Genomic DNA, 18,234 nt, shown 5'->3' with positions numbered 1-18,234 from the left:
TGGTGTGAGGCCCAGCTCTGGGAGGTGACTAGCAGCCACATTTGCATGTTATTCCTGGCTGCCAGGCCCTGCAGGAGTGAGGATGCACTTTTCCTGTAACTTGAGGCTAGCGGAGAGGCCCTGCTGTGAGCAGCCAGCAAATGGGGTGTACCTGTAAAAATGGCATGGGAGGAAATGGCATGTTCACTTACAATCACTGCTAGTTCTCCCCCCACCCTATACTCCTGAAACAGCGCTATGCCTGTCTAATGCTCCTAGGACCTGGCTCACCTTCCCTAAAAGCAGCAGACTCCAATGGGCTGCACATGCACTTTCTCGAACGACACCTCCCCCATGCCAATATACGCAATGAGAGTCTCTGCCCTGTCTGAAACAACATAGAGTTGTTTATGAAGTTGGAAGCATCAGATGGCAGGACAAAAAGGGGGGTGCAGTATGCAGAATGTTGACCTTATGAATCGTAATGATTTCCTTTGAAATTTGATTTGTCTTTTCCTTCTCTCAGAGATGTTTTGCTGAAATCTTCAGAAATGCACATGAGAGTGAATGGCCTGAATGTTCTGACATACTAGTGCTCTGTGTGTCCAGGGCCTCACTTCTCCTGTTCTTGGAGTGATTCAAAAGGCTTCTTGAAATGAAATGGCATATTAGAACTAGTTTTCCTAGGCAGAAGAGAAGGGAGGAAAGTAAATGTCAGCCTGACTGAGGCTGGTGTACAAGAGTAAATTGTACTCTTCTCAGTGCACTTTGATTGGCCAGGCTTAGAGTAGCTCCGCTTCTCTTCAGCTTTCTGGTATGAGAAACGATGAAGGAATAAGTGGGGGGTTGGGATTCTGTGACAGGAGAATGATCACAATGAATGAAAATGGGTGTTGAAAATATAAATGCCAGAAAACAAGAGCTGGAAATATCCAGATTAGAATTCTTTTCCATCACCTGTCAGGGAGCTTGAAACAGCACTTTTTTCTATTTAGTGAGGACTTAATTGTTTTTGATCTAGCTGACTGAATTACATGGTTTTTATTTTTTAATTTTTGACCACCAAGTCCTTCCAGAGAACTGAAAAACCATTATTTTCTATTTCTTAACTCCATCCCCTTACACACCCTGTACTCTTCCTACCTTACCTTTTAATTCAATTTGTTTTTAAATTTAACTTTAAATGACCAACCCTGTAACCCCCCGCCCCCCACGCCCCCTTGCTGACCACTCAAAGGAGATGTAAATGAAGAAATGGCTCTGAAGAAGTCCAGGGTGCAGCTTTGGTGTGGCACAGTTTGCTTTCTTCCTCATCTTTCTCGGCATTTCTGTCCTGTAAATGCACTTCCTGATACGATTGGTTTGGAATGGCCTTGTCGCAGTCCTCTCCCTGTTTTGGCTGCTCTCCCATGGGATGGCTGGGCCGATTTGGGGGAGGGGTGAGGTCGCGGGCCAAGGTTGCCTCATGCCCAGGGCATCATGTGGCCCAGGAAATGGCAGCGCTATGCTCCTTGGCCTTCATACGCAGGGCAGCGATGCTGGATGATTTGCGGTCAGGGTCCATGTTGAGGTCGTAGCCGTTGATTCCACCACCCATGCTGGGGCTCCCGAACAGACTTCCCATGTGCGTCTGCCCCATGTGACCCCCAGGGCTTGGCACACCCAGGAAGTCAGACACCCCGCCAGCGCCATGCGGGTGGGGGGTCATGCAGGATGTGACGGTGTCGCAGGGGACCACGCAGCCCGGGACGGGCGATGCTGCACTACTACCCCCAATCCATGAGGGGTTCTGGATCTGGAACACAGAGAAGCAGGGATCACACTGAGTCTCGGTCAGCAGAGCTTTTGGTATTGGGCAACATCATTCAGTGGGTCCAGGGTTAATGGGGCTGCTGAAAAGAGATAAAGAACAGTGTTATTGATGCAGTCATCATGTTTGGCCTCCTATAAATGTGAGTCGTGTTTAATTTCCATGTTTAAGTAAGACAACACTGTACAAACTTGCATAGTACAGTGAATGCTATGTTAATCCTTTTCTCCTTAAGTGTGTTTATATAAAACTAAGCACAGCCCTCAACACACAAGTAAGTCCTGCTGTTACTTATTAAAACTGTACCCATACTTTGTCTTCTGCCAGCTACTAGATCACACATACTGTAGCAGACTTAAAAGCAATAGGTTAAATTTGAAAAGGCAAATCTATGTGACATGTTTGTAATGCACGATATATGCTAGATGTATAAGCTGTAGCCCAGTTCCTGCAAGTGTGGGACTCTGTCTGAACTGTCCATCACACCCTGTGTAATTCACCATTGAGAACGGGCAATGCTGCAGCAGCCCCATGACATGCAGAGTTACTGAGCAGGACACATAATCCACTGGTTTACAGAGGAGGCAGAGCTGGTCAGAGGCCCAGGAGATGTCTTTCAGTGCAAAGAGTAATCACTTATGCACTCCAGTTTACATGCTTCCAGGGCAACAGGCTCTTTCAGCAGTAGCCTCTCAAGGGGTGGAGTGGGGTGGATGTTGAGGGGTGGAGGAGTGTGGACCAGGGGTTGGGGTGTTTGGAACGTTAAAGACAGGATTGGGGTGGGAAGGCTAGAGGGGTGCAGGTCAGAGAGCTGGCGTGATTGAGACAGGCCTTCGTGTCTGTGGGAGGGGGTGTGGAGAGAGATGAAAGTGTGCTCAGGGAGACCCCCAGATGTGTGGACCGCTGCATTCCACAGCTGTGGCCCCGTTCCCCCTGCCCTCGACCTGCCAGCAGATTAATAATAAATCAGGGGGATTCTCCTGGGTCTCCCGCAGGGGTGTGTCTCCCCCACCACAGCCCCATCCTGACCTGACTCAGGAGGCAGGCTACACCTCCGGACTCGGGATGGTGTAGGATCAGGACAGGCTTTTTAAATTCCCAGATATCTGTCAGTGGCCGCACACTGAGAATGAACCCACCAATCTGAGCGCCTTCTCTTCAGAGCCCACCTTTTTGCCCCTCCCTCCTTTGTATAATCCAGGCTCACTAACAGAGCTGATAGGCTCATCTGGGCTCAGAACCTTCCCATGTTTACACAGTAGGCATGTTGCGGGGATGTCGGGTGTCTGTTTTGTGAAGCCTAATATGACCCAACTCTAATTAGCATGGCCTTGATAGCATAATCTGTGCTCCTTCCCCAAGGTCATAAAACAGCTCTAAGATGAAGACAACAAATCCACCCATACTAAAGCTGAGGATTGCTGAATTCTGGGGCTTATGTTCAATGCATGGATTGTTGGTGGTCCACGCATTGTCTGCATGTGTGCTCCCTTTTCCCCCCTCAACCCAGCTCCTAGTCCTAGTCCCTGACCCTTCCCTACTGTACCTGTGCATAGTTTTCAGGTCGAGACAGAAGGGGCAGCTCGTAGGCCGTAGAGAAGTGTGTCCGGACCTGCTGCATCTGACCGAAGCGCTCCCTCTTCCTCCACTTAGCCCGTCGGTTCTGGAACCAAACCTGCAGGGGAATGGAAGCAGTCAGAACTAGGCCGCTGTGCTCCAGGAGTGAGGTAAGTGTCCATCTATAGAGCCCCCCAACACATGCTTATTCTGGACAGTATCTCATGGCCACCTCTGGCCAACAGCCAATAGCACAGTTCACTTTACTGGTCCTTTCCCAAAGGAGCACCATCTTGCCTAAACCTTATTGACTGTTGGCTGCTTTGTGAGGTTGTTTTCGAGATCATGCATTCACCTCTTTTTTTTCTTGAATACAGTTCTTGATGCAGATGTTACACCTGTTACAATGAGGTGGTGAACTGTGCCGACAATAAATTCATTCTGATGGGTCGGCGTTTTAATCCAAAACAGGAGTGCTGCAAAGCGGCAGACAGATAGACGATGAGAGGGAGTGGGCATGAGGGGGTGCAGACAGTATGGTCTATAAATCTTGAAGAACATGAAAGCGTTGCCACAGGTTTTGCTTGTCATGTCTTTAATGTGCCATTCCGCAGTGAGCTATTTATATAAGGAGCTGAACTCCCCCTGCCTCTGCACATTTGAGTACCATACTTTGATACTCCATACTCAGATTTTCTACATCCATTCACAGAAAACTGAATAACATTTGTAACTGTCCTTCCTCATAAATTAGCCTTGGTTTTCTAAAAACTGTTTTTAAGTCCGCCTGGGTCAGAATCACAAAAAGTACCAAAAACCCAGCATTATTACAGTGAGGAGGATTGGGATATATCAACTCTGACATCACAACACAACGTAATTGATTTCAATGTCATTGATTTTGTCAGGTGAGAATTGTCTTAATGAAAATAATGCTTATAACATGTTAGTAGAGTGTGTATAAGGCATTTTAATGGTTACATGAAGAAAAGGAAAACTTGGAGTTTTGGACTACTTTGCGTGGGATTTCCAGGAGTGTCTGCAGTGCCTGGGTGCTGTGAGAGGTTCTGTCAGTGGCAGGTTTATGAGTCAGCTGGGGAGACGGGGCCTCCCTGACCTGCTGATGGCTTCGCTGACACACTCAAGATTCAGGGCTGACCTGAGGAGGAACGTGCAGAGCCCTCAGAGGGGAGTTGGTTTCAGCCTGTGCTTTCATGTGTGCTCTCTGTTTTGGGGGTGGGGATGGGGAATTTTTTTTTTTGAGGGGGGGGGGGCAGTTTGGGGAGGAGGTGATAGTTTTCAGCGTCTCACTGGAAAGAAAGCGGACTGAGCCCTGGCTGAAAAGGGAGCAGGCTGGTCTCGCAGAGGCCTCCTTTAAATGCCTTTGCTATCAGCACCATCAGCAGTGGCAGGGGGGAGCTGGCAGGTTCCCTGGTGTGCGGATTACCACGTGTCCCCCAGCCACAGAGAGTCCAGCCTCACTCCATGAATAAGGCAGAACCACATCTCAGAGTCCACAGATCCACAGCCATACAGTGGTTTGATTGGTATGACCACCATTGATTTGGTTCAAAGAAAACAGCTCACAGAACACACAAAAAAAATGCAAAAAATTGCACTGCTTGTGCTGTGACAGCTCTGTGCTGAGGATATTTTTTATTGTCACAAACCTTGAGCACTTCAGTCTGAAAATATTTGTTGCATTGATGTTTTCCATCAGCCAATGCATATCATCTGGAATGAAGTTTGGCTTTTGTTAAATGGGAGTTCACAACACTCAGTCCAGTGTGATGTTTAGCTCCCAAACGTCCAAGCTAATAGAAACAAGTTGGCTGTCATTCAGGCTGTGTTGTGCATCACTCCTTCTGTCAGGGCTCCGCCCCCTGCGTGTCTCTGTCTTGTTGCTAGTTCATTTCAGTGTTTCTACCTGTCTCGTCCCCGCCATAGTTTGTCCTGTTGATTGCCGTTTCGCTGATTCTGCCTGCATCCCGACCACGATTCTGCCTGCCGCCTGGACTTGATCGCCTGATTACTCGCTTGCCTGGTTCCTGACCCTGCCTGCTCCGATTCCCCGACCTTGGATTCTCCCCCGGACTGCTTCTCTGTTTTTCGAACCCTGTCTGTCTCTGGTCTTACGAACTGCCTGCCGATTACAATAAACACCTGGAACCTGAAAATCTCGTGGTCCGCATTTGTGTCCCAGTCACCCCCGTGACACCTTCTCTGTCATTACAAGTTAGAATGAAGGACTGCAGTCCTGTGCTAAGCCTCTTCTCAAAGCCAAGGTCTAGCGCTGAGCTGTGGCTAGTGATACCATGGCTTTCTGCATCGTCAAAGGGAGAGGGTCCCGGGCATGTATGGGGACATGGGTACACTTGCATTGGGAGCAGCTTATGTCAAACGCTTGGTGCTTTCTCTGGTGTCACCTATCCACGTCCCCATTCCTCTCATTCATTTATGAGGTTGAGGGTTTACTGCCTGATTTGTAGGCTGGGTTGGTTTGCTCAGAAAAATGGGTGCACATATTCATATTTACTGGAGGGGGAATGTAATCCCTTCTTTCTCTGAGTTTGCAGCATTTTATTTCTCTTTCCTCTTTCATCCTTTATAGTTGAGCAGTGCCACAAAGTCCTGTGGGTAAACCTCAAGTGATTTCTTACTTTTTATATACCGTATATACTGTACTATATGTATTTACTGATTTAGTGCCTGACATTAAAGATAACAGCACAGTTAGAGGCATTGTGCTGAAATGCCAGAAGCTGCCTCTGGACCACAACAGACAAAGACTGCAGCATGAGCACAACTTGACTGGAGCTGATCTTTCCCGGTTTCCAGTGATTCTTGTTGCTGAATTAAGGGGAGGATAATTGTGCCCCTCTTTTGTTTTGGTTTTATTCATCAATTGATTGTCTGATTTCCTGTCTGCTTGCTGAAGGGGAAATCCGCCTCTTCAAAGAGAGAGCCAGTCTGGTACCGTCACAGAGTGTGAACTCTTGATCTGGGGATGAGTTTCTGGCCAATCAGCGTTGCAGTTTAAACCAGACACTGATGCACAGTTTCCCTTGTGACCCCTCCGCCCCCCCATTGTATTTCTGGTTTCTGGCAGTGCAATTAAAGAGACAGTGGAGTAATAAAACCACCCATCAGATTCACCAGGCTGGGAAGGAAATCAGAGAGAAGAGAAGGAAGAGGAATAGAGTAGCCACTAACACAGACAATGTGGGGAGAGCATCTTCACAAGAATTCTAGACACAAAATGTTAAGAGATTCTGAGAGTTCTATTTCTTCATGAGGCCAGGCAGGCAACACCCCCCCCCCCCAATTTTCTAAGCAGAATAAAGCACATTTATCAGATGATAAAAGTGTGTGGTAATTGCCCCTGACATGTGACATGTATGAAATCCGATGTTCTGTGATGTTCATTGAGAGAATTATCAAGTTTCCTACAATGACTGAGAAATGGATGTGAAAAGGGGGCATGGCCTCACAAGGGTGTGGACCTGGCATTTGCATGTGCCTCAGGAGCATTGATGAGCCCATTTCAAAGCATGGGTAACTTGACACCAGCCCAGCAGTGATGGTGTGCTCAATGTCATGGCAGAGAACTTGGCCCTTGACTTCACGTCATTTGTTTAGAAAGCTTGACCTCCTCCACTCTTCGACAAGGGGCTTTTCCGAGTTTCTGTTATTTGCCGCTGGGTTTAGTCCTGAGGATTGATCGCTTAATACATTCACACCACATTTTCCCATGGACTTCGGTGGTCACACACTTCTTTTGATGAGTCGTAAAGTCAAGGGCGCCATTCTTATGAATATGCCCAGTGTTATCCATTGTGAGCGGCTCTTAGATATTGGCACACATGATGATGATATGTCATTCTTGTTAGGGTAATGACAGTGGACATATGGTGACAGCACAGGCAGAGATGCCAGAAATTTCTGTCTATTGAACGGGATAAGTACAAAGTTTCATTTCTCCATCATAACAACAGGGATCACATTCTGGTGGTGAAAGGAAAACCAGAAGTCTTTTCTCTTTCTTCATTTCTCCCTTTTTCTCTCTGTCTCTTTCTCTCTCTATATATATATATAGAGAGAAAGAGACACATATATATATATATATATATATAGATATATATATATCTCCTCTCTTTCTCTCTTGCACTCTTTATATCTGAGAGGGGAAGTTCGGAAAATTGGAAAGCGAGATGGGAGAATGTTCAAACTGGAGCTTGTTTTCATTTCATGTTTAATTTCCTGACGCCAAAGCCCCTGGCTTTCCGTCGCTGCCCCCTCCAACCCCAGGGAGACACGCCGACAAGAGCGACGGCCTCTCTCCCTCTCCCTCCCTTCATCCCCCTCTCTCTCCCTTTTCTCATCTCTCCATCTGCTTCTTTGTGTCTCCCTCTTCTCTGCTTTTCTCCCTTTCTGCCTTGCTTCCTCTTCCTCAGTCATCCTGTCTCCCACTCTCTTCCTTCTTCTCTTGCACCCTCTCTCTCTTTCTCTTTCTCTCTTTCTCTTTCTCTCTCCCTCTCCTCTCTGTAAGGCTCTTGGCCCTGGCTGACACACAGCCGTTCAGTGTCTCTCCTTGGGAGTGCTCGCACCAAACCCACAGGAAACAGAGAAAGGCCAAATAGTTGAGAGAGGAGATCATTGAGGAACATTGTGAATTCAGACACACTCCATGTTTTGAACCCCCTCCCCAACCCCCCACACTCTCAGCACCACAGCATGGAGGCTGCTCTCCAGCCTTTGAGAGTGGGGAACAGCCGTCTGCCAACAGAAACTATTTACGTGTTTGTTTTATTCGGCGGACATCTGCTGGGAAGGTGGCTCTTCACAGGGGAAAAAATATCTTTGTGTTCCGCACGCACGGTGATGACATAGTAATTGGTAAGGATGCTGACAGCTAAAGCAGCTCAGGGGCTTATTAAAGACCTTTATTTATGTTCCAACGTGAAGAGACAGAACTGAGAAACATGCAGGTCGGCCCGGCCAACAAGAGGGGGAATCAACTTTGAAGTGGAACCCACTTCCCCAGAACCCCCTCTTTCACTTTATTTCTCTCACTTTGTGCATCGAAGACTAATAATCTGCCTCTGATGTCACTCAAAATTCACATTTTCCAATATAGCACCTGGTCAGCAGCAGGCTCCAGCCCAAATGAGCATGCAGATTTGAATCACAATGAATCACAAATTGCTTGATCCCAAAGTGTGAGATGGCTCCACTCGCCACCAGTGCCTTTTTCGGATGGATCAAACTAGCTGTGGCAGGTTAAGGCATTGAGAGAACACTTGGTGTTTCATTCAATTAAAGTGTGGCCGTGAGAGTGGCTAATTACATTTGCAAACAAATTTGCAGCACCATTACTTCTTATCAAAACTGACTGGACTGTTCATAGGGTTTTCAGAGTTTAGGCTACTGGTAAATGGCTTTAAATTTATTGGATGTTTTGATGCTTTTGCTTTAATGGTTTGATTGAAATGACCCTCATAATCTCCAGCAAAGTAGGAACTTTCTGAGCCAGGGCAAGCTTGTGAAAATTTATTTTTGTTGGATGACTAAATTCAAATGTTTAGGGGATTCACTGCGATTTCATTTGCCTTTCAGCATTATATTTACAGGAAATGGTAACCATGCCAACACAAAAGTATCAGTGCCCTTCCAATTAATTGCTTTTTATTTATATGGAGGGACAGCTGGCTCTGTTTGCATTCAGAGTGAAGTATTTTACTGTAAGTTCTAAAAAAATGTCGTTTCTCTGTCTTGTCTGTGTCTCAGCCCACACTTGAAAACTGAGTGTGGCATCTGAAAGTGGTTTTTATTCACATGCCAAATAATTTTGAAGAAAGACTTTTTTTCCCTCCAATGCCTCACAGCAAGGTTGTCTGAACATTGACAGGAAGTTTTGCAAAACCCTTAACCTTTGACCTCTCAGCTGGGTCTGGAGAGCATTCAGTTCAAAGCAGAGCTGTGTCCCTCCCCCTGAATTTGGTACACAGAGGTACAGGAGAACAATAGGCTGGCTGTCTAACAAGTTAACAGCTTAACAGGTAATTCTTATGCCACCGTTTTGTATGTTTAAAAAGGCATTTCTTTCCTTCCAGTTCCAGCTTATACTGTATGCAGCCATTTTTTTAGAAATTTGATTTCAAGTCCATAACAATATAGTTCCACAATAAAAACAATACTACCTTTGTACTGTTGCTTTTGTTTTTCCACCCTATACATTGTATGTAACTGTATGTAGTTGGTATAGACTGGTAAACGCTGACAAAAGTAACTCTGGGACCTAAGACAGACTAAAATAGCTCTGTCTATCCACTGGGAGGTAACACTGGTTTGAACTCTTAAATCTTCTGAAGGAACCTCTGGGACTGCTTAGGTATTAAAGGAGCCAGTTTAAAGACCAGAGTGTGTGAACTACAGAACTCCAGGCAGAATTACATCCCCCAGTGCATTGCACTTCCTGCGTTTCATCACGGTGCTTCTCCCCATCGCACCAACAAACCCAACGGCCATCCTCAACACACCTACCTCAGCAAACAGCCACAAGAGCACATCATCTGCGTTACCCATGACGACCATTGTAATTTTGTCTGATGTATAAATTTGACTTTAAGTGCTGTTTAATGGGTTTTTCATGTGCGCACATGGCACGCTGTACTCACATCTTGTTCCATGCGCATCCCCCCACAAAAAGCACCGTGAGAGCAGGGGGTCTGAATGTTCACCTGCCCTTGAAGCCAGGGAGGAGCACATTCTTCCCTGTGCAGGGCAGGGCTTTAATGAAAGACAAACAGCACAAATCCAGGGGCTCTCAGGAAAGTTGGGAGGCCTCCCGCCCTGTCGATCCATGCTGGAATGTGTCGGCAGTGAGGGACAGATGCACTTCAATCTGAGGTTGGGGAGTGGGGGAGGGCAGAGGTTTTTCATACTGGGTTCAGGGGTTCAGGCGTGTACATGATGGATGCATGGCCTTTTCTGGGTGCATGTGTGAAAGCCAGGCTCAAGGGCTTCAGGTCACTTGTGGCCACATCAGTGTTTCTTTGTCTCCCTGCACAGAATTAATGGATAAATCTTGCTCCCTTAAGCTGGCTGATGACATGCTAGCAGGGGTATTTCAATTTAGACATTGTGAATCTTGTACCAACACAGATGTGAGAAGTTTAATAATGGTAGAGTCACTGGGTCTGTATGCCTTATTTGAACAAGAAACGGGAACACACATTTACCTGATGAGGGTATTCTAGAACATACAAAAGTCATTCTGTTAGGGGCAAGGCTCCCTAGCAATACTCAGTTATGAGTCATTCCATTAAACTTAATAGTACTTCTGCCAATGCATCCCATCAAAATAACCTGCTGGCCAAGAGCCCATAGATAAGTGTTATCCCTCCAGTTTAAATGTTTGATGATGTATTCAGTATTTTGATTTGAGTCCAGCATGTACACAGGCCTAAAGTTTACCATGTCTTTCTTCATCCTTATTTAGATAAACTGTGCTGTGAGTCAAAAACGTTTGTTAGTAGAACTATCATAATACTGTTATTACATGGGATTGCAATATCAGTGCTGCTTTATGCTTATCCTGTTCCTACAGACAACTTTATAAATGAGTAAACGTTACAGCATTGGGGAGTACCTGCACGCGGGCCTCCGTTAGGTCAGTGCGCAGGGCCAGCTGCTCGCGGGCATACACGTCCGGGTAGTGCGTCTTCTGGAACACCTTCTCCAGTTCCTCCAGCTGGTAGCTGGTGAAGGTGGTGCGGTTGCGCCTCTTCTTGCCCTTGTTGCTCTCGCCCTCGCCCTTGTCCAGGGGGCTGGCCAGCTCGGAGCCCGGCCGCTCGGGGGGTCCCTTCACCCCGGGCTCCTTCACGCTGAGGTAGCTGCCATCCATCCCTGCAGGATCAGCGTTCTGGGGCAACTCAGAGTCCGTCAATCCAGTGCTGTCTTTGGCTGGAGAGAGAGGGCGGCTATCAGCGTACTTCAGAGGTACAGTCACTAACAAATCTACAGAAATGCCTCACTGCAAAGTTCTGCATAGCTGTCACTAATCAGACTGTCCAGACCAGTGGACTGGTCAGTCTAGAGATTCACAGCAAGTGCAAACAACGCATAATTCCCCAGATGGGTAGATGTGTTGTAAGCTTTCCCAAGCAGTGAAACCACAGCTGAAGAGACTCCCACATGTTTGCAAATAAATTATCTGGATGAGACTAGAAAAATGACTGCTCCTTATTCTTGCCCATTCAAGGGTTTTCTTTTTCTGTTATTTTATTTGATGTTGAGGAGATAATATTTTCCAGAAAGATAAAAAAAAACATCTTTTTCCCGGATTTAGATGTAAGTCATCGCATAGTGATGTAAGTCCTTAAATATCCTACAGGTTAGGACTAACGGAAAGTGGAGTAGGAAGTAGAGTGTCAGTGTGAAAGTGGATAAAGGTAACTGCCAGTAGTAGAGGCAGTGGAGTCAGGAGGGAAAGCAGATGTGTGGCAAGAGACATAGTGATGCTTGAAGTGGAGAAAGGATAAAAAAATCTTATGACCATAGTCATAAACCTCTGTGTAAACTGCTTACTGTATAAATATTGATATCGGCAGGAATTGAGACAGCACCGATTCTCTTTTGTGCTGTAATTTATACTCTTATCTTTCCCTCTCCACTTATTTATTTTTCTTCTTCTCTCCCTTATTCTTATATGTCTTTCGCTATTAAAAATAACTGACTAATAAAATAATAATAAACTAACTAATAATTATGATACACTATATGGTCAAAGGTATGTGGACACCTGACCATCATACCTATATGAGCTTGGACATCCCATTCCAAAACCATGCCCCCCCCCCCCTCCCCCCCCTGCAGCTATAACAGCTTCCACTCTTCTTGGAAGGCTTTCCACAAGATTTTGGAGTGTGTCTGTGGGAATTTGTGTCCATTCAGCCAAAAGAGCATTTCTGAGGTCAGGCACTGATGTTGGATGAGAAGGCCTGGCTCGCAATCTAATTCATCCCAAAGGTGTTGAATGGGGTTGAGGTCAGGGCTCTGCGCAGGCCACAGGAGTTCCTCCACACCAAACGCTTGTCTTTATGGACGTTGCTTTGTGCACAGGGGCACAGTCATGCTGGAACAGGAAAGGGCCTTCCCCAAACTGTTGCCACAAAGTTGGACGCATACAATTGTCTAAAATATCTTTGTATGCTGTAGCATTAATATTACCCTTCACTGGAACTAGGGGCCTGGCCCAAAACCTGAAAACAGCCCTAGACTATTATCCCTCCTCCACCAAACTTTACAGTAGGCACTGTGCATTCCAGTAGGTAGCGCTCTCCTGGCATCCAACAAACCCAGATTCGTCCATCAGACTGCCAGATAATGAAGTGTGATTAATCACTCCAGAGAACGCGTTTCCACTGCTCCAGAGTCCAGTGGCGGCATTCTTTGCACCACTCCAGCCGTCACTTGGAATTGCGCATAGTGATGTTGGGCTTGTGTGCAGCTACTCGACCATGGAAACCCATTTCATGAAGCTCCCGACACACAGTTCTTGTGCTGATGTTGCAGCCAGAGACAGTTTGGAACTCTGTAGAGAGTGATTCAACAGAGGATAGGTGGTTTTTACTTGATACACGCTTCAGCACTTGGCGGCCCTGCTCTGTAAGTTTGTGTGGCCTACCGCTTCATGGCTGAGCTGTTGTTGCTCCTAGACACTTCCACTTGACAATAATAGCACTTACAGTTGACTGGGGCCGATCTGGCAGGGCAGAAATTTTGCAAACTGACTTGTGGCAAAGATGGCATCCTATGACAGTGCCAAGTGCCATCCTATGACAGTGCCAAGTCACTGAGCTTTCCAGTATGACCCATTCTACTTCCAAGGTTAGTCTTTGGAGATTGCATGGCTATGTGCTTCATTTTATGCACCTGGTAACACTCGGTGTGGCTGAAACACCTGAACTCAATAATTAGGAGGGGTGTCCACATACTCCTGGCCATATAGTGTGTGTAATCTGTGACCTGGAATTACTCAATACAAAACTTTCTATAGAAGAATACTATTTTCATGCACTTTGTTGGTGATAAATGTAGAGTTTTTGTGTTTTGTCAGGAATAATTTGACCCCCTTCTTCCTGTGGAGAAATATATCAAATTGAAATATATCAAATTGTAGTGCTTTTCAGCTCAGTTTTGTCATTCCCAGCCTTTCTTGTAAAATGTGTCATTTTTTGTGAGAGCTGCCATTTGGTAGACCATACTTTCAAGATGACAATAAACAGCAGTTGCAAACCTCATAAAAGTTTCAAATGCTGGGGATTTCAGACATGGAACATATCCAATGAGCTTTAATGTAGGACTGAGATCAATTAGGATGCATTTGGCTGGGTAAATATTCCATTTGGAAAAATAATGCATGAACCTACAGTACATTTTAAGCTTCTGAAAAATCAAAATGGTGTGATAGAACGCTGTGACATCATTAAAAATAGATATGTGAGTTTTAGATTGAAAAGTCAACATGATTAGTCCCCTGTGAGTGTAGGATTATTTTATTCAAGGCGTTAACTTTAGGACAGTCCAAATAAAAACACTGTGCAGTCCAATTACAGCCCATTCTGCAGGATATTTTTGTCACCTTTCTTACATCACAACTAGCCACAGCTTGCGCCTCATCTTGAGGACATCAGCGAACACCCAGCCCCCAGAACCACATCCAGTTGAGGTCCAAAAATCACACTCTCATGAGAATATGCCACCCCTGGCTCTAATCGAAGGTTAACAGAAAATTACATCTTTCTATGGTATTCAAGGGTTTAGCCTTTCCGTCTCATGGAGCCATGGCTGAAGTGTGCACATGAAAACAACGTCCTTTAATTGAACACAGGCTGCGGTGGAGTCTGTAAACAGGGACTCACAGCCGATAATAAGAAAAACCCAGAGACAAGGGTGTGAGGTGTAATTTTCCCTGTCATGCCACCAGCAACGCCCAGAGCTTTAGCTGTGAAACCCTAGGACACTGTCCTCATCATAAATCTAGATGGACAAACAACACTCTAGAGCTTGTGCTGTTTTGATGCTCTTCACATGCATGTCATGTTTCTGATCAGCAGAGGTCTGCACTGTTGAAAGACCAGTGTGTTACATGTGACCACAATGACTGTTTTTCAGAATGTTCCGGAGGCGAGTGACACATGCTGTTAGGTCCTGTTATGCAGTCTTAGGCCCCATCCACAACCATTCACTAGCCTCTTCCCCTTGGCCCTCCATAATTACCCCTCACAGAGATCTGAAAGGACTGGATAGGTTTAAGCAATATGGCAGAGACTCCACTTAGCCTATCAGAAGGCTTGAAGGAGCAGTTACTATATTGCTGATACTGCTCCAATCCTTTCTGAGAGGGGAATCTTTCCTTTTAAGGGAGAAGAACAGGGGCCGGGGAAGGGTCTTTGGGATAACCTTGGTTTGGACATTATAATGTCAGGGTGAAAATTGTTTGGGAGGGGTTTAAAGATGGGCCGGAGCCCCAACCTAGATCCTTCTGAGGATGCCCCTCTGAGCTGGGCTGATGGTAACCTTGTTCTCAATGCCTTAGTCCATCTTAGCACTTTAGGGTGCAAGGGTTATTTTGGGTGTGTGTTCTTCATGGAAACAGGGATTGAGATTTGCTTATTTTTTCATTCTGGGCATGGGGGAACTCTTTTCATATTAGAGCTGGAAGGCAAACATGATCAAGAACTGCCCTGACATTGTGCTTTGCTCAGCAATAAACAGGTCCCAGACATCAGTGCAGAGCCACATCAAGTGATAGTCTGAAGGGTGAGGTGACTCAGGAAACGCCATTGCCAATAAAGACTCACCATGCCCATCTAGAGCCTCACTACAAACCTAGTCCCATTACTGCAAATATGAACCACACAGATTGCTTATATGTCAGGCTTGTATTTCAGGGCTCACAGCCTCTAAAAAATCAAGTTGGTTCTGTGCACTTCTGCTGTCTTGGGACAAAAACAGATGTATGTTTGTCACCTCTAATTTCAAGCCTATCCGCTTCCTCACAATCATCTTTCTGTTCAAGTTTCAGTTCAGATTTTTTGAAATAATTGAATATGAGTGAAGCAGAGCCTTCCTGTTCTGTAAACAGACAACCTTATAAATAAATACGCCTGAGGGCCTGGTTCTGGGCCTTGCAGCACACCGGGCTCTGTGAGTTGCCTCCACATGCTGGCCGTCTCTCTGTCTGGCCATCTCTGGGCACTGTGCTCTCACCCCTGAAGGAAGCAGAGCTGAGGCTGAGAGTATAATGGCTCCCACATTGCCTCCTGCCCAAGACTGACACATCCTGTTAAGTGTGAAGCAGCGAACGTATTTACCCAAAGCTAAATATTTTGAAGCTAGACCTCCAAATGCCTTGCGCCATTTGCGTCCACAAGGAAAAGCTGTCAGGCTGTTTGAAATCAAGGCCCAACGATCAAAGGCCCTTGTTTATATCTTGTGTCATTGATCGTTTTTAGCAGAGAGAGACTATTGTGACAACCCACCCCCCATCCCACCCCCACCACCCCAATGCTCATAAGATTGGGCCTCACTCTCAGGGCTCTGTGCAGCTCAAGGTAAACAGCAGTAGAACCAGCACCAGCTTATTGCTGAAAGCTTCAATGCAAATTGCCTCTGTCAGCATGGTAAAGAGGGCAAAGGTTCTTGTGAGCACTGCTGAAGAATTAAGCAGCAAAAAGTCAGTCCATCATCTCTTTATCTGCATCAAAATCAAAGCATGGATCAGTGTAAGTGGGGCTTGGGGGGCAGGAATGGGATTATCAATGGGGGTGAAGAACACAGAGCATTCCTGTCTCCTGTAAAAAGTCAGCACTTATTCCTCCTTACTAAAGTTGTGCTCACCAATCAAACTCCTCCCAGCCCAAAGTAAGTGATAAGATAGTGGTAGAGGTCACCCAGCCAGATGATGTGACCGTTAGCAGATGTCATAAGTTAGCTGTTGCCCATGTGCAGGAGCTGTCACTTGCACTGCAGGTCTCCTTGTTCACAGTACAAAATTTTCATCTGAAATACTGCATAGTTTGGGCACAGGACGAGGGCCATGCATGTTGCTCCATGGAACTTTTATTTGCTAGCATTATTGTGTCTCGCCCCCTAAGCTTCCCTTGCTTTCCCTGCAAATTCAGGGCTGTTTCATTTTCTTGTTCTTTTCTTGAGCCTGACTCCAGATTTCTGGCGTGGCTCTTGGAAGCGCATGTTAGGTCCTCGTTCCCAGCCATGAAAGTCTCATGGTGTTCGCTTGTTTCTCTTTTAGCTGAATCTGCTCTTCAGCAATGTTTTGAAACAAAACTGTTGCACATTTTTAAGTTTAGAGCCAAGACTCCACAACATTGTTTCTACTGATGGGAGAAAAAAAAGATACACTGGAGACACAATAGTCTGCCTTTTTCTGCTTTTAAACCTTCATAAGTCTGGTTGATCTATATTAATGCAGTTACAACAATTCAAAAACATGGCTCAAACAGCTGTCATTTGTAATAACACTGCCTTTGATTAGACTGCAGTGGCACTGAGGTAGAAGGCGGTCATTGTCAAAATGCTTGAGAACTTGAGCATGCTAGTGAGTGAGGAAGGAGTGAGGTTATACTAGGCAAACTAATTGGCAGTTTAACCCTAGTGCATTCACACCTTCCTGCAAAGAAAGAGAGGGGCTTGTAAACAGGTTTAACTGTGTCCCGATTTCCCAGCACTCTAATGTATCTATCAAAACATCTGCATAGATGGTAGCTGTGTATTTTAGCACCGACTTGTGAAACACCCTCTTTGAGGATCATGTCCCACAAAAAGCTTCTGATTCAGAGTTAATCTTTGAGAAGGGCATTTCTTGGTCTGTCTAACATGAGATAATTGTGCATATATATTGGAGGTTTTATCAGGAAATGTCTTAGTTGTACATTTATTGAACCACAAATTTATTGGTGATTTACCCAATCTCATTTCAAGGTACTGAATCATTTAAGTTCCTCTAACCCGAAGGCAATTCTTTCCAAAGTGAATCCATGATAAACTGAATGGCAAGGCAAGGCACAGTCTCCCATTTACCCGAAGACACGTGTGATGACCACTGGAGGGAAGCTAATGGTTCCTGGCCCATGAGATGTCAGTGCCCTCTGAGTTAGTGAGGGTCAGACCTTTACTAGGGGCAGCTATTTCGTCGCTGTTGAAAACAGTGGAAAACATCAAAGTGTAATTTAACTGGCTATAAAGCGGCAGGGCGTCCCCGCTGCCTCCTTATGGAATGCGATGGGTAAGGTCAGCAAAAGGCAAATAAAAGAAACACTATAAATTAGGCACCCCAGAGATCCTGAAAAGGGTTAATGACCAAATATCGCAAAAGGAAATAACAGAAGGGGCCATACATAAATACATATTCAAGACACATTCTGCACGTTTCTCTAAAGCAGCAATAAAAGATACAACATACTAACTTCCCCTGTGAAATTTGATGGTTTGCTTCACTGCATATTTATTTGCATCTTTAATGGGTTTGTTTTCTGTTCATATGATAAGGATTAAACTGTAAATTGATGCCTAGCCCACAGAGACCCAGCCAGCAGACTGACCTTCTCAGCCTGTGAGAGATGGCCACATGGACCCAGGAAGCCAGTGGACAGCATGAAAATGACTCTGTTGTGGCCTGACCAAGTCAGAAGCAGTGGCATCCTCTTTATTGATTATTATGAGCATGATGGCGCCAGGATAGGCGGAGAGAGGATATAATGGTACCCCCACATTGCAACACTCTGTCTTGCACCCTTTACTCTGCCATTTGTGAAACCAGAGCAAATTGACTCTACATATCATATGTGGCTGCTGCAGTGCTG

General features: G+C 45.7%; 1 protein-coding gene across 1 annotated transcript in view; it reads right to left on the bottom strand.

The window, feature by feature from the left end:
- Nucleotides 1-1,456: 1,456 nt before the first annotated feature.
- Nucleotides 1,457-18,234, bottom strand: part of alx4b (ALX homeobox 4b) — a 30,450-nt gene continuing 13,672 nt past the window's right edge. Inside the window, exons 4-5 of the mRNA XM_036535885.1 lie at nt 3,336-3,437; nt 1,457-1,774 (exon numbers count right to left, since the gene is read on the bottom strand). Of these exons, the coding sequence (XP_036391778.1) occupies nt 1,457-1,774; nt 3,336-3,437 (420 nt within the window). The remainder of the gene's footprint in view (nt 1,775-3,335; nt 3,438-18,234) is intronic.

Source organism: Megalops cyprinoides, chromosome 8, assembly GCF_013368585.1.
Source record: "Megalops cyprinoides isolate fMegCyp1 chromosome 8, fMegCyp1.pri, whole genome shotgun sequence".
Taxonomy (NCBI): Eukaryota; Metazoa; Chordata; class Actinopteri; order Elopiformes; family Megalopidae; genus Megalops; species Megalops cyprinoides.
The sequence above is the reverse complement of the archived record's forward strand: the minus strand, read 5'-3'. Positions and strand labels throughout refer to the sequence as shown.